This window comes from Acipenser ruthenus, chromosome 2 (assembly GCF_902713425.1).
Source record: "Acipenser ruthenus chromosome 2, fAciRut3.2 maternal haplotype, whole genome shotgun sequence".
NCBI classification, from domain to species: domain Eukaryota; kingdom Metazoa; phylum Chordata; class Actinopteri; order Acipenseriformes; family Acipenseridae; genus Acipenser; species Acipenser ruthenus.
In genome coordinates this window covers 22,699,721-22,723,897 of record NC_081190.1, presented here as the reverse complement: position 1 = coordinate 22,723,897, position 24,177 = coordinate 22,699,721, and the positions used below count along the sequence as shown (strand labels likewise).

Below are 24,177 nucleotides of genomic sequence, written 5' to 3'. Positions count from 1 at the left end.
TCAGTTGGCAAATGCATTTGAGCCTGTTCTTTTACATGGAAGAACAATTCATAATGAGCCAGGGGGGCTAGAGATTTAATTGACCAGATTCTGTTCTTAGAAAAAGACCTTTTAAATGAATGTCATCAACTTGTTTCTAACAAAGAATAGCCTCCCTTTAAGTATAGTGGTTCCTACGCATTCATATAATCGTGCCCTTGACTGCTTTTACTGGAGATAGCCCCTAGCTTTGAGCAAGTCTGACCCTGGTGCAATAAAAGCCAAAGCATATGATTCCATTCACCCGTTTACAAATGAAATGAGATCAAGTGTGGTTACATTCTGTGTTCTTTTTGTTAATTCTCACTGGAGAAAAAGAATGTATTAAGATAACATCTAATTTTCAAGGTCCAGCTAGTATCTGTAATCTAAGTTTGCATCTGCTGTTATTGCACCAAGCAGCTTTGAACAATTTTTATATGCAGTTTTGTGGCGATTTGTGGAAACTTGTCAAATTTGCAGATAACACAAAGCTTGGTGGAGTGGCAGACATGCCTACAGGCACAAAGGAAATCCAAAAAGATTTAGACTGAATACAGAACTGGACAGAAACGTAGCAAATTAAATTCAATCTTAACAAATGTAAAGTGGTACAGGCCGGTCACAAAAGAAAGACGTAATGTAGTGTTGTAATAGATTCATCACTATCAGCAACCACACAGTGCAAGGGAGCAAACAGAATGCTTGGGTATATAGAGTACAAATGGAAGGAGGTTATGATGAGGTTGAATAATGCACTGGTGAGACCTCACTTGGAATTCTGTCTCCAATTCTGGTCACAACAGCACCACAGGGTCAGCATGGCCCTAGAGAGAGTCCAAAGAAGAGCAGCCAGACTAAACTCAGGACTTAAAGGACAGGACTGCTCTACGAGTGTATGGAATGGGTTACCTAGTCATGTTGTTGCGGCAGAAACACTTGAATCTTTGAAGACCCAACTTGACAAAGTTCTGAGATCAATGAGATTCTAGGAACCGGACAAGGTTAGATGGGACAAATGGCCTCCTCTCATTCATACATTTTCTTATGCTCTTAAAAAGGGGGAAATCAGTGGTGTTACTGTTAATGTTGGTGCTAAGGTTGGTGAAGGAGCTATAAATGTGTGCTGTGCCATGTGATGTCGAAGGGCGAAGGTACTGCTGTGTTTTTTATGGTGTTTGTTTAGACCATTTTATTTTGGCCACTGTGCCTGTTTGTTTGTTAGTGTGTTTTATTAAAAGTGTGCAATAGCCATGAAACTGCAGCTCTCTCCCTGACAGTAACAGCCTTGCCAGTTACACTACCCTGTCACAGGGAGTCATCACAGTTTATGTGACATAGAAATGGAAATCTCACATCGGTGCAATTCTCCGAACAGAAGTAGTAATGGCTAAATACAGCAGAATGAACTTTGACATTTTGACTAAGTGAACACCTGTGGGATCAGCTGGGAAGAGGCTTGATCCCAACGACCCCTAACATCATAGCAAAGCATTCCACAGTGTATCTCAAAGCCTAAATAACAGCAAGCAACGAAGCTCGAGGCTGTGCAATTTGAAAGCTAGTCAAGCGAAACAAAAATGCTTAAACAACAAAGTACCTCAAAGTATGCGATGTTATGCTTCCAAGTTTAAACAACTTACATTTTTAGAATGCCCAATTATTTTACCCTTGTTTTAATGTCCAATTTTGTTTCCTCGCTGCGGCAATTCTCTAAAACAGCTCCAGAGAAATATGGAGTGTCCTCTGAGCCCATTCAGAAAAAAAGGCACAATACCGCAGTAGTAATGTCAAAATGACATATTCGTCTAGAAGATTATACTTGACCTTTGACCCATATTTGACTCCTGTGCACCCTGACCACTTCAAACAAAATGTTTAGTTTTAAATTACTTGACAACACCACAATTCTTGGTTTTTAGGCACTTTTAACAAATCTGTCTCTGTGAAGATTTAAAATAATCCTCCACCAACAGCAGCACCAACCAAGCGAACAAGACAAATCTTCGAAACTAACAGCAACTAAAAAATAAAATATAAAGCATACCCCATTGAAACACCTTTTCCTTAAAAATACATTATTTTCATTATCTACCCAGTTTAATTCACCGTTCCTGAATTATCATAAAGAAAATATATTTAAGATTCTTTAATATTGACTTAATTTACATTACTATTATTCATTAAATTCACTTGCAATTTTACAATATTGTCATTTTTTATCACAGATAATATCCATGTATTTTAAAAACATAATAGCTGGGCTTCAGTGACATAAAGGAAAATAATTCCATCTCGGGTTTCTGGGTTTCTGTGACAGTGTATAAACTATGCGACCCAACGGTCTGGTAGTCTATGAAGTCACATAAACCCTAGATGGAATTATTTTCCTGTAACCCACTGAAGCCCATCTATTCTCTCTCTCTCTCTCTCTCTCTCTCTCTCTCTCTCTCTCTCTCCTGTATAATATTCTGGATTTTTTTCTTTACTCTCATAATATACTGTTTTACTGCTTGTTGTTGATCACATTAATTTATTTAAGTACCAGTAGTTTAAACCAAGAACTAGAATCTGAAAATAAAACTGCTTTTCGTAATCATTCTTCAACGCATTTTATTTACATAGCACAGTAGGCCTACTTTTAGACGGTAAATGTGGTGCTAAATCTTTGCAAATATCATTGCGTATGTTGTTGAACTTTTTAACTTTTTTTTCCCACAAATTAGCACTACCCCTGTCCCCCAAACTACTACTTTTGTGTGTATTAAACTCAAAAGTATCGCTGTTCCAAGGTGATTACAAGGTCTTGATTTGTAAATGTTATTGTTCTGTACCCGGGATGGTTTTCTCAGAGTTCGCTGTAATCTGGGGGTTTCTGAAACAATGTGCGACCTTAACCACGCTTTTCTCTTTCTATTGGATAATTACGTAAACTGTCAAGTTCCCCAAACCCAGCTGTAGCTTTTCTCCCTGGTTATGCAATCCGGTGCACTTGTATTTATACTGAACTCGATACACAAGCTATATCCGTCACAGTTTCAAACCCTCCTTCCTCTTACACCATTGGTTAAAATCAAATAAACCTTCTTAAGGATTTGCTCTTTCAAGTGTCAATACTAGGGAGCTGCCAATGCGTTTCTTTACTGACCTACTAACACAGATCTGTGTCAGACACAGACTCCAGCAGGAGAAAGCTTTGGAGAGAGCAGTCGGTTCACCTCAATTCATTTGGATTTGTACCGTTAAGGAAAACAAGTTCTGTCTCTTCGATACTACGAGCATTATTGACTACAATGCCATAGGGTCCTCAGATTCGGCATTTGATAAGTGGTAGATTTAACAGGTAAATAAGAATAATTATGTTTATTGTAATATTATTTAATTGTGCCTATTTATCTCAGTGGGATAATCGCCACCTTAAGTGAAATAGTTACATTGCAGTATGTTGGAGGGTCACGTAGTCTTTTCAACAGCATTGCAACATAGTTGCATAATACATATGTTTAAACTCTGGACTGAATGTTTATAATATATTTGTAATACATTTTGTGACATACATTTAATTAGCTGCTTTTCTTTGAAACGACATTGTTGTAAATGTAAAGCGACTGGCATAGTGACCCAGAAAACTGATTATGTGAGCCTGTATCTTCATATAAATGAAAATCTACAGTGAGGCATGCTGCAAGGAAAAATTTTGACAGTATTCTTGTTCATTCCAATTATATAGGCTACAGTTATCATTATACTGGGAAATGTGTTAATTATTGGACATTCTGTAACTAAATCATTACCAAATCGGCAAAGTGGTGCTAATTTTCCGAATAAAGAGTTTTTACATTATTTTATACAAATACATGGATAAACATTTCTAAAAATTAAAATGCGTAGAAAATGCCTGTAACGGTGTTTTCTATACATGAGCATTATTTTGTATCCCCAATATCAGTCACTAGTTCAGAGGACGTAAGCATAGTTCCTGGATATGTTACATAATAGAAGGGAAGGGAGCTGATTACGCGATTTTATAATCCTGACACAAAGAAAGAAACTGGGGAACAGAAATGAACAGTTTAATACATACAAGTGAATGGGAAGCATTCAGCGCAGTCTGGGTTTAAAAAAAAACAAAAAAAAACAAAAAAAAAAACTCCGAGGTGAGTTACTTTTAACTACAGCTCTATATGAAACTATTGCCATTTTTGGATGATGCAGCTTTTTATATTTAACTTCTGATAAACAAGCGCGAGATAATTTATTTGAATGTAGGCTACATTACGAATCCGACTGTAAAATGATTGTTTGATCTACATACACATTATTTTCATAAAATATAGAGCAAAATAAATAAATAAAAATAAATAAAATAAATAAATAAAGTCTACAGCCTACTAAGCTCGTCGAGTTTGTTTTGTTTGTCAAATACAACACTTGTCCCCTTATATAATTCTTGAGTTGCAGTTTACAGTTTTGATTACATCTCTTTTGTGGTGCAGATGTTATGCCAGGGCGTTGGTGTTTCACATTATGCAGTCTTGCGAGACCGCTGTCTATAAACGGGAAAACAATGTGTACATTAACAAATTACATAACTCATACTACAGATGTGTAGATTTTTTATTTTTTTTTAATCTCCAATTACAAATTTGGTTTTACTTTCTAGGAACATGAAAAGTAAAGCTTTAGTTGCTATTATCCACAGGTGACATTCACAATCCACAATGTTTCCCATCCTTCAAAAAATAAAGTCTGTTTTATAGCGCGTTTTCTGCAGTCGTTGGTGTACAGGTTGCACGTGTGTACACAGCCGGGCTGCATTCCTTTGTTCTTGGAGCATTGTAATAAACACTAGAAGCTGCTGAGAGCAGCGAGTCCTGCGATCCTGCCTGCATGCTGCCTCAGTCACGTCTCATGTATTTTTCCAACGATACAGCGTCGCAATGAACAATCAGCGGCAGCACTGCTTAAGCAATTTCATTTAGCCCCCACCCAAATGCAGGGTGCATATTAAATATGTATTACACGTGTTTTATTTATTTTATGTCAGTCTGACATGTGTGTTGCCTATATAGTGTTGTTTCAGTATCGGATTTAAATGCGCATGTCAAACATGTTAGAAAATAGTATTTCTAAATCCTATATTTTATGTGATTATAATGGTTTTCAAATTATTTGACCTGGTTTTGTTGGGCTGGTCCAGTTTTGGCACATTTTACTGTATATATACTGTGTGTGTATATAATGAAATATATATATATATATATATATATATATATATATATATATATTGTTTGTTTGTTTGTTTGTTTGTTTTGTTTTTTATCGAAACTGAGATGAGCAATAGTTAAGTTTAACAGATGTGATGTTTTCAATTTGTTAAACAATTTGAAATCCTGTTTGGTCACGAGAGTGTTGTGTCTAGAATTGGAGTGTAAAACAGATCTGTATACTGTACGTTTGTTTTCATTGCTTCAGTCTATATAATTACGCAATGGACAAAGAATAATGCAGTACTCTGCTGTACAGTACATGCCTGGATGTTTGTATGGATTACATCATTTGGAAGTGCAGTAAGGTTCCGTGTTGCACTTGTGTAACGCATTCAATAGTGCTGATGTTTAAAGATAGTTACTTTAGTCAGCGAGTTACATAACTTTCCAACTTCCCAGAATTTGTTCAACGGAGTTTTTTTAAGTTCTCCTCTTACATTAGTCGAAAACAGTTCCTCATGCTAAATCACACGTAAAAACTGCCACAAAGTGTTTGGATAAAAGACGCTACCACTTTAACAACGTGGAACAATAATCCATGCCGAAGTGTTGTTCCGGATTATATGGTCCAATCACCGTCGTGGAGGGATATTCGACTTCAAGTTTAAATGAACTACTTCAGGGTTTGGATGGAAGTTTAATTGTTTCAATTAAACAATTCAGACCAGGGTTGGAACAAAGACCAAGAGTGGAGGAACCAACTTTGCCTCCTCCTACCCTACCCCCCCCCCCATTAGTGTTTTAATTAGCTGTTTTCTGTTATATAAATAGTAAAGTTTCCATGACTACCTATTTACTGTGTACACATTTATTTTAAGATCGAATTATAGTTTTGAGGTTTATTTGAGTTAATGCAAAACAAAGCAAAAAAAAAAAAAATACTAGTTCTTATTTTACAGTCACTGATTCAGTTAACTGGCAAACAACTTCTTTATGATATGAAACTGAAAAGGTTCCTCTTAATTTTCAAAATAAGAGAAATGTATTTTCAGAATGAATGCAGTAGGCAAATTAGACTAGTGCGGGAATTTACAATACAGTATACATAACTGTATCCCCATTTTTATATAACTTTAAAATCCTACTAGAATGATAATGTACTTTGTTGAGGGACACACAAACGGTTGTCATTATTGGGGAATTTAAATACATATCTTTTGCATTTCTAGCGACTCATTATTAATGTCATTATTATTATAATGGATATGATTATTATTACTATTAAGTAATAACAGTACCTGGAATTATAATAATAATTACCTCCAAGTAAATATAGTACACTCCTGGCATGGCTGTAAAAACAAAATTAGTGTCATCAATGTCATTAAAAAAAAATGACCATGTCCTACAGCCACCTACAGTACATGGACATGTAAACATGTAAGTCAAACATACGTACATAGATACGTACATAGGTTCCTGGAGGGCCGCAGTGTCTTCTGGCTTTTGTTCCACCCGAGCTCTCAGTTACTTAATTGGTCTAATTATTTGATTAACTGGACACATTTAACACTTCTCTTCAGGCCTCAAAATGTTTCACAGGTAGTGTACCTTGAATCAAGTGCATTTTTAAAACCATCAACTGTAAAAGAATTTGAAAAATATTAACTGTCAAATTGAACAAATAATTAGGTCAATTATGTTAATTGAGAGCTTACGTTGGAATAAAACCAGAAGACCCTGTGGCCCTCGAGGACTGGAGTTTGACACCCCTGATATAGAGGGACAAGCTTGGTACTCCACGAGGCATATGCATCCCTAGTGGGAGAAAAAAAACACATTAAAAAACATTAGCTGTCACTCATAACTTAATGATTTTGTAATGAAGAAGGCAAACCTAGTTCTGCTTACTCTTTATGATTGAAATACCCCATTTCTAGATTTCAATTTTTATAGCAGAAGTAGCACTAATTAGAAGTTTATTATTATTATTATTATTATTATTATTATTATTTACTAGGATAGTTCCTTTGAGATGCTGCTCTCCAGTTTACAAAGGCATCCTGGTAAGCTTATGTTCAAACGTTGAACTGTGTAAGCAGGTTGTGTAAGATAATATTGAAGATAAGTGACTGAATCACGGCATAATCTGTATAATTTTTAATGTATTATTCATTCAGTGCAACTGGTGCTGTGCTGTTTTGTCACGATTCACTGATGTAATTAAATTTGTATCTGGCTGCATCACAGTCAAGTCGCACTAGCGTCAGCTGCCGTCAATTTATTTAGTTAGATTTCATTTTCTATGTGCAGATTGCTAAGGGGCATGTTGAGTCATGTTGTTCACAGGATGTTATTGTGACTGTTAAACAAGTATTCATCCTCAATGTTTGCATTATGTTAATATTCCAATTAAATGTTTTGTGTATAATAATCTGTGTGGAGTAGTGGTTAGGGCTTTGGACTCTTGACCGGAGGGTCGTGGTTTCAATCCCAGGTGGGGGACACTGCTACTTTACCCTTGAGCAAGGTACTTTACCTAGATTGCTCCAGTAAAAACCCAACTGTATAAATGGGTAATTGTATGTAAAAATAATGTGATATCTTGTAACAATTGTAAGTTGCCCTGGATAAGGGCAATAAATAATAATAATAAATGCTAATAAATAACAGCAATTATTTTTGTTGTTAAGAGACAGTTTTTCCTGTGGTATTATATGGCAGAGATTAACTCTGCTTACCTTTCAATACACCTAAACGTGGTAACACTATATTTTCATAAGAGAGTGTCAGAATGGAGGTTTTGGTAACAATGTTTTTTCTAAATTCCCCTTAACTTACTATTATAATATTGTATTAAAACTTGAAAAGAACAGCTCATTTATGTGTATTGCAGATATACTAGTCAGAGGAAGTTGTACTTGTCATTCATTCAAATTCCTTAAGTGAATACTGTTTTGGGAAGGAATATGCTTAAACTGGAGCTTTCCTCTCATAGAACTGTATAGGTGTGATATTATCCTCCTATGATTTTAAAAATATATATTTTAATTTTTCTACAGGTAGTCCAGAAGCATTATTGCTGGAACAAGAAATGAATGTTTTCTGGAGTTACCAGGTTTTAAGGTGAAACGAAGAATTTTTGTGTTTATTTTATTTATTTTTTGCTTTCAGAAAAAACAACTTATCATGACCACCTTTTAGAGATTTAAAGCAGATTAAGAAATTACGAAATAAACTAAAATAAAAGATGCATGCAATCAAGAAAGAAAAGCCATCTATTGACTCTTGTAATGGAGACAATGTAATGGCACTGGCTGTACAGGACTCAAATTCAGATTTAGAGGCTCATGAACTGTCTAACGGGCCCTTTAAACAGAAAAACTCAAGCTGCCGTAGAAAACGAGAGTTTATTCCCGATGAAAAGAAGGATCAGCAGTACTGGGAAAAAAGACGTAAAAACAACGAGGCTGCCAAACGTTCACGGGAAAAACGCAGATTGAACGACATGGTCTTGGAGACTAAACTGATGGCGTTGGGTGAGGAGAATGCTACCTTAAAAGCCGAGCTGCTGTCTTTAAAACTCAAGTTTGGTTTGGTAAGTTCAGCTGCATATGCCCAAGAGGTGCAAAAGCTCTCAAACTCCACAGCTGCGTTTTATCAGGATTTAGCATCCTCCAGTGCTAGCAGAAGTTCATATTCAGTTGAACCAGAGCCTGCTTTGCTGAGCAGCAGTTGTATTTCTGTCATTAAGCACTCTCCGCACAGTTCCTTGTCCGATGTGTCTGAAACGTCTTTGATTATCCAGGGCAGCCCTCTTCGAAGTACTTGCAGGACCCCGGAAATCATCAAACAAGAACCTATGGAAACCGTCACTTACCCACGAGAGATCCGAGATGAGAACATCCCCTATGATATGTACAGGAGCTACATGGGGAACACATTCGCGGGAAGTTACTCTCAGCCATCTCCAACTTTGCAAATAACTAGGTCATCAAGTAACTCTCCGCGAAACTTGGAGGCAGATGAAGGTACTGTGGGAAAAGCCTCTGATGGAGAAGATGAGCAGCAGGTTCCCAAAGGTCCTATTCCTTCTCCAGTGGAACCACAGAGTATAACCACCACTGTTGTCAAAGTACCAGACACAAGCTCTTCTGCCCTGCCTCACAAGCTGAGAATCAAAACAAAAGCCATCCAGATTAAAGTCGAGTCCGTAGATCCCGACTTTGACTCCTCAAAGAAACTACTCTCCCCAATTGATATGTCTGCCAAAAAATGTTATCTGCTGGAGAAACACACAGCTTCAAATCTGATACAGTCTTCTCTAAGCCCCTTATCTGTTCAAGTGATTAATATCCAGGACTGGTCTCACCAGCCAGATCACTGGCATAAGAAAGACCACCCAGAAATAGTTCAAAGTAACTGTAAAAACAGACTTGGCCCTTGCTCGCCTGGGACATTAACAAATAAAACAGTTGCTAACCTAAAGGACAATTCCTACAATGACACTGAGTCAGAGAACTTGTATTTAAAACAGGGTATTGCTGACCTATCGGCAGAAGTTGCTTCTCTGAAAAGACTCATAACAAAGCAGCAAGTACCTGATTTTGAGTCTGGCACACGCAAGACTGATCATGGCTCATTGTCTAAAGGATGTTATATAAAATAAGATGTTTGTGTTTGCACAATGCTCCATTTGACCTGGAGCTGTGTTTGTGATGTCACTGTAACGTTAATGTAGTGTCTAAATTATACATTTTGGTGTCTTTTGTGCACAGATTGTTGTAGTCAATGAATGTGTCATAATTACTCCATCTGTACAGTTTATAATAGCCTGATGTCAGGCTAAATGTAAATTTAAATGTTAACATTTTCTCCATTAAGTTTTATTGTAAATTGTGAGTTTTTTTCATCTACAATAAATGTAAGTAGACAAGCACTAAACAACTGTTTTTTTATTATTATTATTATTATTATTATTATTATTATTATTATTATTATTTGCTTAATGATACCATGTAAGAGTTTTACAAGAAAACAACAGTTATATTTGTTTTTGGTCACTTTTTTTGTTTTTATAATGGTTAGGAGATCATTTTAAAGATGTGTTGAAATACTGCATAAAATATAAAATGCTTAGTCTGGGTTAAACCAAATGTTTCTCAAGCAATCTTATTGCCTTAAAAGACTGTAAAGACTTCAATGCCACCATTGTACCTAGTGGCTTAGTTTAGGTGCTTCGATAGGACACCTGGTATAGATTTTGTCCCTGACCTCTGACTTCCTTACTGCCCTAGTAATTTATTGTGGTTACCATGAGGGAGGAAGTAAGAGGATGGGTACAAGATATATTCCAGATGTCATCTACTGGTACTTAAAATTACTAACATTCCAATACGGGGGATGACTATCTGAGGATAACATATCTGCATTCACACATTTTTAGCAATATCTCTAGAGCTGAACATTCAATTGTGAAGAAATTTGGTCAAGGCATTCCTTACCACAAACAATTTGAATCGACTGTAGCCTCTTGGTGATATACTTTTGCAGGTGTTCTGGCGGTACATACATTTAAAACAGCTCGGACATATATTTTTTAATACAAAGGTTTTCTATAATTATATATTTTTCTACTTAACAAAGAGAAGACAATGCTAGAGGCCTGCAGCCAAGGTTATTGTAAATTCAATCACTGATGCAATATTCTTGAGTTAAAAGTAAGTATTAAAGCCTGTGAATTTTTGGAGTAGGGAAAAGGGGAAATACTGATAAAACACCCAGACTATCCAAATGTATACACTATTTTTAACAGGGTTTGCAAAAGTGTTTCTAAACATAAAAATATGACTTTATTCTCATGTTTTTAAAGGATGATCAGGTGCACTTACAGTAAGCATTTGGTTAAATACCAGCCCCACTTTGCCTTATAATAGACGTTCCAGTCTTGAAGCATAGGTCAAGTTTAACTCTCTTGACACTAGGGTCACATTGCAGACATTTAATGGTGTCTGGGTCACAAAGTTCTATCACTTAACTAGCTATTGCTGACTCTTTGTTTCTTGAATGCATTTGTCAAGTGACATAGAAGCCCAAGTTTGATTTTGACACATGGTGATGTCATACTGTATACAGACCATCCATATACATTTTTGACTATTATGCTGAAGACATTGTATTTATATTCAGAAATGTATTTAATCCTGTTAAATAATAATAATAATAATAATAATAATAAACAGGTTCATATCAAAATATAGTGAAAGGTATGCCCCAAAAATCTATTAGATGAAAAAACCCAAACCAAAACATACATTACAAAACTACAATACCAAGGATGACACATGATAATTCCTTTTATGGAGTTTTGCTACTATCATATCCCAGCGTACTTATCACAGCTAGTTCAAGTTATCTATACAAATGTAAAACAAAACGTTACTTGTCATAGCACTGCATCTATACCCAATCTTTGAAGGGGTGACCATTTGTTGTAAGTTGTTCCTTTTTATATATACGGTATCACATCTTTGTATGGTTTATTGTTTCTTCTGCTTTAATGTAACTTGGCAGGAGCCACTACTGCATGACTAGTCACTATGATGTGGCATAAAAAAGTTCCTGATGTGATATTACACTGGTACAAGTTAACTCAGACATTGTATTATAAACAGGGCTTCTGATTTTCGGTTATAACCAATAAAAAACAATAAATCACCCCGATACAAAAAAAAATTAAATTGGTGTACAGCCAATAAACACGTGGACATGGTTACACAATTCATGTTGACCACCTCCTTCCCATTAAAAACAAAAGCCTATTACAAAAAAGAAATACATTTCCCAGTGTTGCTGGGCAATGTCCCTCCTTCCTGACTTGTATCTATCATTGATTCGTTCTCGATACTTTAAATCCACCCCAACTGAGTGGCAGCACATTCCTACATTTCTATTGGAGACGCTTGTGAGATTATAATTAGGAATGGAGGCTTGTTCGTGGTATTTAAAGCTGTATTACAGTTAAGTTACAGAGGATTTAAAACAGAACTGCGAATTGTGGTGAAATGTAAAAAAATGCCTACACACAAAAACCCCAGAAGAATGTGTCCGTGACCATAGGGATTTCGTTGTGGAAGACAGCAAAGAAGGTACAACTTAAGTGTACAGGTACTGTTGAGTTACTACTATAGATATTTTAACAGAAAAAAAACAGCCAAGCATTTTGGAAAGTAACCGAAAACAATAATTAAAACTATCCTCAGTTACCATATACCTTTAATATCATATTTATCAAAACAAAACAATAACACTTTTTCAATAAACAAATAAAATCAAACAATCAACAAATCCAAATATGACACAATGGTACTGGAGTAAAAGTTTTTAAAACTTGGCCCAAAGAGTAGGGAATTTTCCATCACTCCAATACTGTCTGAGTCAGTCCCCAAAACAGTGCTATTAATATTAGCCTAGTTGTTTTGACATTGGCAGACTGTTTTCTGTACAGTAAGATTCTTGTAACAGTTTATGTAAACCATGAGTCACATGTAATGTTGTTAAACTGTTAAATCAAATGTAATTAAGTTTTAATACATTTACAAAGCAGGGATAGGTTGCCCAGCAACAGGTGCACATGGTGATGAAAACATAATCCAGCAGATGTGGAAATATCAACTGCATTTGTATTTTACATTGCACTGGGAATTTATTACACACACACAACATTATATAAAACTGAGAAAAGTTTGTACATCAAAGTATAAACATGTTTTGTTTTGCATGTTTCCATATAACAATGTAAGTCTCTGACTGCATGTTACCCGGTTCATGTTTTTTATGACCTCTGCCTGGTCTCATGTGTAACAGTGGCAGACCCTCATAAACTCCGTCTCCAGATTCCTCAGGGCCACTGCTGGTTCTATAGACTATACAGTATCTGGGGTTGGTTGGTCATGCACCTGCCCAGGAATCTGAATTCAGTCACTCCTTAAGAACTTTCTGTATTTGCAAATGTCATGTCAGTTATATTACAGATCTAAAAGAACACATACATAAATGGAGCATACCATCGCCAACCCCGTGAAAAAAGGGTAACCAATTTATTGAATCTCAAAAGATGTTACTGGTAGAAATTATATTTAAAAAGGCCCTTTTTTTTGTTGGAACAATTACATTTTGCTCTTATCATTATGGGTATGAAATGTATGGATACCCACAGAGATTAAACTTAAGTGATTATTGCCCCTATTGCTTTTTTCACCATTGACACTGTACTGTTCTCCATCAGCATCCAAGATATATTTACAAAACAACCCCTAGGCTAGACCTCTTATAGCTCAGGTGGTAGAGACGACTTAAGTGTTAGGGATCTGGATGGAGAGGATTCAGGTACACAGAGCACTCATACTGTCTGAGAGACATGGGACGAGACTGTGACTTTATAAGAGTGATTATTATTCTGTTGAACTGGATGAGAATTGCTATTTATACAGATACAGTATTAGCTGAAACCAGTATCATCAGTGGTTTCAGAGGACATACTGGACTCAATTAGTAAAAATAGCCCAAAAATTATATTATCATTGCCACCTGTAGGTAGATGAAGAACCATTAAATGCCACAGACTACCACCATATCTATTTTTGTTATTGCAGTGGTGGACTGTAATATGGCCACCCAAGCTTTAACTGTACATTATACATGCTGGGTATTTATTAATGCTCTAACACCACTAAATACAACAAAAACCTAGGATATCCTCTGGGGGAAAAAAACCCCTCTGCATTTAGGGAAAAACATACTGTACACTATTTTAGGGAAACCAATGGGCAAATAAAGTAATAATCTGAGTGTGACAGGGTACACTGCTGTTTTAGGTCAGCAGGAAAGGGTTAATTGCCTCCCCTGCCAAATCAATTCATGTGTAGAATGTGCCTGAGCCCGAATGAATGACTGACAAGCAGTCGAGCTCATGCACAGCTGCATAAAAGAGGCATGAACCTCTCAGTCTAGATTTAGTGATCAGGGAGTAAGAACGAGAGAGAGAAAATATAAATATATACAACTGCTACTCGTGCTGGATTTGTTACTTGTTTGGTCACTGTGTTTTGTATGTCTGTTTATTTTGGTCACTGTGCTGTTTTGTTTTGTGTGAAGTGTTTTGTGTTTAAACCTTTTACTTATAATAAATGTGCATCAGCGCTTCAACCTGCAGTGTCAGTGTCTGTCTCTTCCTGGTCTGACGTCACCACCAAGCCATCCTGGTCACACTGAGATTTTGGCAAAACAGTTTATCCTAAAAATGTAACACCCTTAATTGCTTTTTGCTAAAATGTACTGTGCATATTTTCACTTCTGTCATTCACATATGTTAATGGAACAATGGCATAATGCCCATTATATCAGGGTTGCATGCATGCACTGTGTTGTATTCTGTGGTTGCATAGACATCATGTTGGGCTGACACTTGGCACATAATGTAAACTAGGCTACCTGATAACTGATGACAGCAGAAATTATTTCACATAACTATCAGAAATGTTGGGCTGTTTAAGTTGCAGGATGTGATGCTGCCCAGCTAAGACTGTGCTGCATGCATTCTGTGTAGTACCAGGTGTAAACAGAACACTAAGAATGTGGATTTTGAATTTCAGGTTTACTTGGCAGTTACATTCCAAAGGTGGGAGATCTTCATGAAAATAGCCTGCATGCCAGGCTACAAATACAATACGGTAAAGTGCAGGATTCTACACACATTCTGCCCCACCTTCTTTTTTATTCTGAGGAAAATTTCCATGAAAACCGATAGTTTAGAGGAGTTTTCAGGGGAGGTTTCCAGGAATGTTGAGATAAATCTTATATTTCCACCTAGAAAATAATAAAGCCAGTGACAGAGGCAAAGCATTAATAATATATATTTACAGTACAGTTTAGCAGGGGGTTAGTATTTGTTTGATGGCTTGTTGACAATTAATTACAAAAAGGTGGAATTAATTGTTCCAGGTTCTTTTTTTGTTTGTTGTGCATGGTTATATTGTATATTATTAATTCAGAAACGTATACACAGGTTCAGGTGTTAATAATGTAGTCTATGTGAACATATGTTAGATTATTTATATAGCCTTAACTATATGCGCTTACCTACCTGTCTTTCAACTCTCCACGACCTCCACGTTCATTTTTTGAAAACCGAAAACCCCAAATACATAAATAAATAAATGTACTCCCTGCCAAATAAGCACGATAATGATACCTGCACCGCAAACGGAAGAAAATGTGATCTCTTGGAAAACACAGTGCACACTGCTAATCACGTGATTACATCTCTGTGTCACAGTTCGGAGTTCAAAGCCACAACAAACACAGGCTGTGCAGCATGGCGGTTCTGGCAGGCTGCGGACATTTTTCCCGGACATTTCGACCTGCACTGTGTCTATTCCGTTATGGGGCTAGCAAGCTACAGTTGCATGCAGGAATCGGGTACCCTGCAATCTGTGCAAATGAACCGCTGCTGCGCGGAACCCGGGCTCTGTGGGGAAGTGGAGTGGTGGGTCGTCATTTCAGCTCAGATGGTGGAGACGATCTAAGTGTTAGGTATCTGGAAGGAGAGGATTCAGGTACACAGATCAGTTATACTGCCCGCGGGATCAGTGAAGAGTGTGTCGTAATCAGCCATTGTTGTAAAGTTTAATTTCCTGTAGTGAGTGATTAGCGCAGGGAGAAGCGTGGTTATCATTCTGATGACCTGATGAGAATTTGTATACATAACGATACGTGGACTGAAACCAGTATCAGTGCTTTCAGAGGCTGTAAGTAAATATGATCAAAATAGTCCAAACCTATATAAAGGTTGAGTTTAATTGTACCATACTCAATATTTAGAATGTCCTTGTCTTAGATCCAGGCACACTGTAGGCTATGACATACTTTCTCAGGGTACCACCAAGGTCATTCGTTTATTACAGTATAATACCACTAGAACAGATTGTCATTTAAATGTACACTCACATTTTAATGTACATATTAGAACAATTGCTTATCATAAATGTAAGAATCGTAAACAAACAAAATAAATAAATACTAGTCGGATAGTGGTAAAATGTATTAAGTAGTTTTAAGTGATCTGATGTATATAGGTTGTGCAAAATAGCACTAACTATTCTGGAAGGTATAAAATGGAAAATATGCTCTGATAATCCAGTTTTCACATTTAAGTGTAACTCCACAGCAAGCTTCCACCTTTACCAGCTCTGACAACCCCCCCCCCCAACTCTCTAACACTACTAAAGACAAACAAATAATAATAATAATACTCAAGAGAACCCAGAAACAAGTAATATACCACATTAGTCTAATTCGGAGAATAAAAAATAGAAAATTCATGTATAATTTCTAAGAGGAACAAAAGGCAGAAACTGAACAGAAGTAGCTGAAATGTTTAATGTTTTTGACTTATTCATGTTTGTTTGTATTTTGTTAGGAATTGTGGTGCTTGGAATAAACAGACCAAAGGCCAAAAACGCAATCAGCAAAAATCTTGTTAAACTGGTAAGTATGTGCAGTGTTATTGACTTATTATAGTTGAGGAGATCAGTGTTGAAATTTGAGTTTCCGTTGTACCCTAACATAATTGGGCTTATTTTTTGGAATCGGTTTATCATGAGGATGAACTTTACAGTGGGTGTCAAATTTTCTGGTATCGACATTCGGAGATACAACCATTCACCTACAGGTCCTGGCCACTTTACTGTTAATCAGAAGCAGCTATAAACCATCAGGCAAAGCAAAATGTTAAGGTGTGAGAGGCGCCACACATGACATCAATTACATCCATGAGCAACCCATATCCAGCAGGACAGTACATAATTAGCAAGGATATACAGTAACTATATCATCATCATCATCATCATCATTTAATTTTACATAGAAAAAATTGTGTTGACATAGAATTTTTTTTTTTTTTAAAGCAAAAAATAACGGAATATAAATAATTTGTGACATCAACCTAGAAAGCCAGCAAGCCTTAGTTTGAGGAACAAAGACAGCGGGTGGGTTCATAAAGTATCAGAAGGTCGAACATATAAGAGAATGTGACACTAAGCTTACTGGCCAAGTATTTAAAATCTGTATGAGATGGTATGTGTAGCCAGTGTAGTGAATGCAAGATAGGGGTCTCGCAGCTGAATTTTGTAAATGCTGCCATCTGGCTAAGGAAGTATATGGAGAACCAGAATAGAGAGTCTCATACATCAGTACACTAGTGCATAAATCAGTGTTTTAATACCAGAACAATTAAGACAGCTTTGACGTCATGCTATATAAATAATAAAAAGCTGCTTTTGTAACAAGCTAGGACCAAAGGACAGCAATGCGATTAACTGGAGGTGTTTGAGTTGTAGGCCAGCCCAAGTATAACAACTTGGACCCATATTATGGCAATGGAGCACATGACTCAAAGACAGCATATACATTTCATCCAAATGAGACCCCTTTCACACTAAATGTCATGCCATGAATATATTCAGTCAGGAGAAAGAAGGTAACTGCTTCTGTTAATGCACATTTTAAAAGGTTTTAATTTCCCTCATTTGTTGTGTTTTTAGATGGCTGAAGCAGTGGATGCAGTGAAGGTTAACAAAAGTGTGCGAACAGTCATTCTGTGTAGTTTGGTGCCCGGAATATTCTGTGCAGGTGAAGTACTGTTTACAGTATAAACTATGATTAGCTCATTATTAAGCAGCCATGTCCACCACAGCCGTTGCTTAGTCAACAGCTCAATAACTGTGAGATACAGAATTTATATTTTCGGTTATGGAAACTTCTCAGGCAAAGTACAACAATACCCTTCACTTTGACCTACAGCCTACTGTCGGATGCCATATGGTGGCCATCTGACTGTTTGATTTCCGAATAAGCGCTCCACATTCTGTACACAACTCTATTCTGTAATTCTTTAGGTCAAGTTTGTTTATGGGTCTTGTGCAAATGGCAGTCATTTTACACATGTCACAAAATCTCAACAGGAATAAAAAGCTGTTGTAATAAGGGACTGAGAGATCATCTTTAAAGTACTTATGGGTTGCAGATTGGGGTTGATACAAGACTTTGCGGTATGGGTTAGAACTGTTTCAGTGAAACCACTGTGGTTAATAATACTTCCCAGTTGACTCACTGACTTCTAACAATGTTTTCGTTCTGAAAGAGGGAAAAAAGCTGTTTCATTTTTAGGATTTTAAGGTCTCCACACACCGGACGCGATGCAACAAGCGAATGTGTCGTACGACATACCGCACTACGACAAAAAAAATAAAACATGTATTTTTGATACAAGACGCTCGCACTGCTTGCGATGTGACGGGCGACACTGAAGCGACACAGAAGTGATGCGTAAGGTAGTGGCAGTGTTGCAATCCTTGCGGGAGGCTGTACTCACTGCTAACCCAAGGAAATGTGCTATTGGGAAGAGTGAGTCGGAGTATTTGGGGTATTGAGTAGGGAGTGGCCAGATCAGACCGCTGATTGCAAAGGTGAAAGCCTTGGCTGAGTGGCCGATCCCAAGTGCGCTCCTTCTTGGGATTAGCGGGCTACTATAGGAAGTTCATCCTGAGCTTCGCCACGCTCTCTACTCCCTTGACGGACCTCACCAGGAAGGCTGCCCCAAATATGGTCCAGTGGACAGAGCTGTGTCAGAGGGCCTTTCTCGCTCTGAAGTGAAGGCTGTGCGGCAAACCAGTGCTGTGCAGTCCTGATTACAGCAGACGGTTCACCCTGCAGACGGATGCATCAGAGACAGGTCTCGGGGCAGTTTTGTCTCAAGAGGTGCGGGGAAGCGAGCACCCGGTCCTGTACATCAGCAGGAAGCTCCTTCCCCGTGAGAAAAAATATAGTACCATCAAGAAGGAGTGCCTCGTGGTAAATTGTGTAGTCGAGTCAGTCCGGTACTACCTCCTGGGGCGACACTTCACCCTGGTTACAGATCATGTCGCCTTAGCATGGCTTCACCGGATGAAGGACAACAACGATAGGATAACACGGTGGTACTTGGCACTACAGCCCTATGCCTTCAGGATAGTCCACCGAGTTGGGAAACTGCATCAAAATGCAGATTTTTTCTCTCGGGAAGGCATGGGGGTGTAGAATTTTCGAATGGACCGGTGGTGCCATTCTGAGGGGGAGGATATGTAGCATGGCGATATGTAGCACGGCGACATCTGTGCTGCGTATCTGACGGGTGCACGATCCTGCAGGGGAGGTAAGCATCCCTGTAGGATCCGCCTGTCAATCACGGCAGTGACACAGAGAGGTTGGGTGAGGATGTGTGGTCTCTCCTTCTCTGAGTGGTCGGGAGGTGGTCCTTGGGGGGGGTCGCTAGACCTATAAAAATAACCCTTTGCTGTTTCCTCCGTCTTGCCTTTTTAGGAACGGACAACGGGAGTTGTGTTGACAAAACAAAAACAAACCTTGGATTAAAAACCATAATAGAACACCAGTGTCTGGAGAAAGAAAAGCGGTGAGCAAGCGTAGCTGAGGAAGACAGCCGCTGTAAAATAAATTAGATTGATTATTACTTACCCGAGTGGGATGTAGCTGGGGAGGTCTGGACAACCCTGAGAGTTATAGCAAAGGAATAGCAATGCACAAATAATACCGCAGCCACATTGAATAGCGGTGGCTACGGAATACTGCCAGGGGCAGCACCTTTTATTTGTAGGTTTATTGCTGTGTTTTATTTTCTCTTTTGCTTTCACCTTTGGTTATGGAATATTATTTTTAGCACTAGCATGTGCACATGAACTGTGACTGTTTCTACCTGAATTGGTAAACCTGTGGTCCTGATTACTGTTGTCGGTATTCAGGCCACGGACAAGAACGCCCTCTGCGGGCAAAAATAAATCAGTGCACCCCAGTGGTGTTTCAAAAGAAACTTCTGTCTCCTGTGTCTGTGAATTCACTACAACCCTTTCACAAGGAGTCAATTTCGAAAGAGCTGGATAAGCCTGTTACGTATGATTTATTGCCGTATATGTTGAAATACTGTCAGAGAAGACACTCAGTTTCATGTTGACAAATATGTACCAGCCTTGATCATAGTTTTGTCAATAGCAATTTTTAATAGTTGTGTAGAACGGGCAGTTTTTAAACCTGTCACATCGCCTATTTGTCTCTTCTGGTGGGTGTGGTCACGTTGCTGTGAAAGTATCTTGTCGCCCAATGAAAAATCACATTGCATCAGGTGTATGGCAGCCTTTACATTACACTACGGTACAAGTACTTTTACGGGTCTCTGCATTAATATCAAAGAAGATAATCCAAAAATGAGATCCAGCCTGGCACAATACAGCTGTCTGATAGCTTACACTTCAATCAAGCATTTGTCAGCAGAGATACAGCAAGCGCAGCTTGTAACAGTTGCAACAGTTTTGATTAAATCTGTCGCAAAATATTTGGATGCTTGGTATATCATGTTCTTAATCATTATTTAGTGCCATTTCAGCATAATGGATTTTTAATAGAAAGTAACTAACAAACATACTGTTTCAGGGAAAGAAATTACTGGTGCACACCTTAAACCCTGTGGCCATTTTTATAAGGGCCGCAGGACACAATTGTAATAATTGTAAGTCACCCTGGATAAGGGCGTCTGCTAATAAATAAATAATAATAATAATAATAAACAGATTTAAAAATAAAATAAAATAATAATATGCAGATTTAGATGGTAAAGTATTAATTTCTTATCTGTCTTGAGATTTTCCATCCAACAACAATAAAACCGTTCTTGGGGGAACTGCAGTCTAAGTCACTGTGGCCCACTGAACTTCATGGCGTCTGATTGGTTGAGCTCGAAAGCTGTGTCTTTACTACACATCTGGATTTTTATAAATTTGTGCATGAGCATTTTTTGCGAGAAGTCATTTCAGATACTTTGAATGATAACCTTTTCAAGACACTGACATTTGGTTGGATCACTGCTTGAAAACAGTCTGATTTTGATTAAGATATGCATGGATGGCTATGGCCAAAAGTTTTGAATTACCCTATAGAATTAACTAATTTTGCTTCATAAAATCAAGAAACCGGCTGAATAATGTTATGTTAACATATTGAATTACGTACAAATTTATGGTTTTCCATATACAAATTGAAAAATGTTTAGAAAATCTAACATGAAATACTGTAATACTATTATGGTTTCCGGTAGACTTTTGCAATATCATTTTGTAGTTTCTCTGATTACATGATGTTAAATAAGATCAAAATTATGTTCATATATATATATATATATATATATATATATATATATATATATATATATCTTTTTAGATTATGTCTCAATCCTAAAATTATAGTTGATGCAAAACGTTTGGCCATGCAGTAGCTGTGCAAGCAATTAAAGCTACATGGTGTGAAGTTCTATATTGAAAGCAGTGGAAGTACTGACACCTGTAATGTGTTATTTATATCATCTGCGGGGGGGTGTATGTGAAATGCCCAATCTGTAAGAGACTTGCAGCTTTGCGTGTCTCCCTTTTTAAACTGTGTTTTCATACCACCTTTCTGCAACATATCTCAAGAAAGATTATATCGTGAGTCTACTACACTTTAAAATATCGATGACATATTTTTATTTCATTTCTTAACGTGTCTTTACATTATCTTTAGGAATCTGACGCTGTCATTAAATTGGTGGTATAAATTGGTATTTTTTTTTTTTTCTCTCTGGGACTTGGTTGAGTTGCTTAAAGAAGTCCACATTGCACCCTGGTCAGAATGAAGAGTACACTTGACAATATTATTAAAACTGAACTAGACTGAACTTCTGAAATCCTTAACCTGCCAATTCAACAGAGGGCTGTTGAAGTTGTTGCATTTATTTTTACCTTGTACAGGAAAGCCATGCTACAAGTATTTTTTGAAGTTTTTGAAGTTCCATTATTTGAAATTCTGGAAAACAACCTTTTTTTAATAGAATGTGAGTTTGTTCTAACTGTGATTGACACTTTATCACTTGCATTCTGCTGAATTAATTACAATTCCTGTGTTTATTAACATGTTGTTTAAATACAGTTCATGTAATTGATCATTAAGCTCATAGCAAAACCTGGAATGGTTAAACTAATATTATTTCCCTGAATTTTGAGAAGTTCATGATAGTTGCTGTTGTGATAAGTTAGTAAGTTAGAAAGTCCCTACAGTAGAAACAGCTGTGTGCACTGAAGTGGGGCATCTTGTTTGATAGATTTTCTTAATATTTATTTCTGTCGCTTTAGCTATATCGGTGTTTCCTGGAAAGTGTAGCACAGCTGCAGACATTGGTACATATTACCGTGTTTCAAATTACCCACTACTTACTTATACCAATTATAGTCACTCTGTCTGTCTTGTTCTGTTCTGTTATTTTTGTTGAGTTATAAATTATCGCAATGCAAATTAATAAGGATGTAGGAACAGCTAATATTAAAGATTATGTGATATAAACAGAAGCTGCAAAACAGATTATTTAAATGTGAAAAGCAGCCTGGCCTTGCTTGTTATATTATGATCTACATACTGTGCTTTGTTTTCTAAAGTGTATTTTGCTTGTATGTTTTGATGAACATTTCTTTTTTGTACTGTTTCTCACCCACCCCTGTATTATTGCTCCATAACAATGTGTAACAAAGTACTGCTGTATCTTGTATTATGCTTATGTCTGCAAAATACAATGGTCAGATTTATCAAGTATTTTTTTAATTGCAGTACTGTTACATTGCTGAATGGTTAGATAGACCACTGATTTTATGACACACACAGCCAAGCTTATTTTTAATATATATATATATATATATATATATATATATATATATATATATATATATATATATATATATATATATATACAGTGCCGTGAAAAAGTATTTGCCCCCTGTCTGATTTTCTGCATTTTTGCACATTTTTCACATTGTATTTGGTCAGATTTTTTTGTGGGTTGTTGTAGTAGTATATAGAGGGAGTCTGAGAGAAAAAATGACACCAAAGCTTGGTGCGTCTTTCATTTGTTCAAACATGCAATCTTCAGGTGTGAAAAAGTTATTGCCCCCCCCCAGTTAACTCAACCCAATTAAAGGGACAATTAGGGTCAGCTGTTTGAGTACTTTGGTTAACAACCAGGCCTGATTTGAGCCAGCCCTGCCCAATATAAATCTGACTAACTTTGGCCCTTACCATCAGAGTGAAGTTGTCAGCACACAGATTCTAGAGGCACAACATGCCACGAATGAAAGAAATTCCTGAAGACCTCCGGAAAAAAGTTGTTGATGCCTATCAGTCTGGAAAGGGTTATAAAGCCATTTCAAGGCTCTGGGGCTCCACCGAACCACAGTCAGAGCCATATTGTCCAAATGGAGAAAGTTTGGGACAGTAGTGAATCTTCCCAGGAGTGGCCATCCTGCCAAAATTTCTCAAAGAGCAAGGCGTAAAATCGTCAAGGAAGTCACAAAGAACCCTAGGACAACATCCAGGGATCTGCAGGCCTCTCTCGCCTTGGCTAAGGTCAGTCTTCATGACTCCACCATCAGAAAGACACTGGGCAAAAATGGGATTCATGGCAGAGTAGCAAGGCAGAAACCATTGCTCACTAAGAAGAACATGAATGCTCATCTCAAGTTTGCCAAAAAGCACCTGGATGATCCTCAAGAGTTCTGGAACAATGTTCTATGGACAGATGAGTCAAAAGTGGAACTTTTTGGCCGACATGGGCCCCGTTATGTCTGGCGAAAAACCAAACACTGCATTCCACAGTAAGAACCTCATACCAACGGTCAATCATGGTGGTAGTGTCGTGGTTTGGGGATACTTTGCTGCATCAGGACCTGGGCGTCTTGCCATCATTGAAGGAACCATGAATTCTGCTCTGTATCAGAGAATTCTACAGGAGAGTGTCAGGCCATCTGTCCGTGAGCTGAAGCGC

General features: G+C 37.4%; 2 protein-coding genes across 4 annotated transcripts in view; both read left to right on the top strand.

Annotated features, from left to right (window-relative positions):
• The first annotated feature begins 3,221 nt into the window (after nt 1–3,221).
• Nucleotides 3,222–10,175, top strand: LOC117971927 (nuclear factor interleukin-3-regulated protein-like). Its single transcript, XM_034920042.2, has 2 exons — nt 3,222–3,361; nt 8,291–10,175. The coding sequence occupies exon 2, from the start codon at nt 8,479–8,481 to the stop codon at nt 9,895–9,897; it is 1,419 nt and encodes a 472-aa protein (XP_034775933.2). The 5' UTR covers nt 3,222–3,361; nt 8,291–8,478; the 3' UTR covers nt 9,898–10,175.
• Nucleotides 3,264–24,177, top strand: part of LOC117409112 (methylglutaconyl-CoA hydratase, mitochondrial) — a 91,398-nt gene continuing 70,484 nt past the window's right edge. The window contains exons 1-3 of one of the 3 annotated variants that reach the window (XM_058992273.1): nt 3,264–3,361; nt 16,708–16,775; nt 17,831–17,918. In XM_058992273.1, coding sequence (XP_058848256.1) covers nt 17,831–17,918 — 88 coding nt within the window. In that variant the 5' untranslated portion in view covers nt 3,264–3,361; nt 16,708–16,775. Of the gene's footprint in view, nt 3,362–15,550; nt 15,845–16,012; nt 16,037–16,707; nt 16,776–17,830; nt 17,919–24,177 lie in introns of those variants that run through there. The other 2 variants (XM_058992265.1, XM_058992276.1) reach the window with 2 other exon arrangements.

Coding starts and splice junctions, on each gene's coding strand:
- LOC117971927 (XM_034920042.2), top strand. CDS start 8,479: ATGCATGCAATCAAGAAAGAAAAGCCATCTATTGACTCTTGTAATGGA.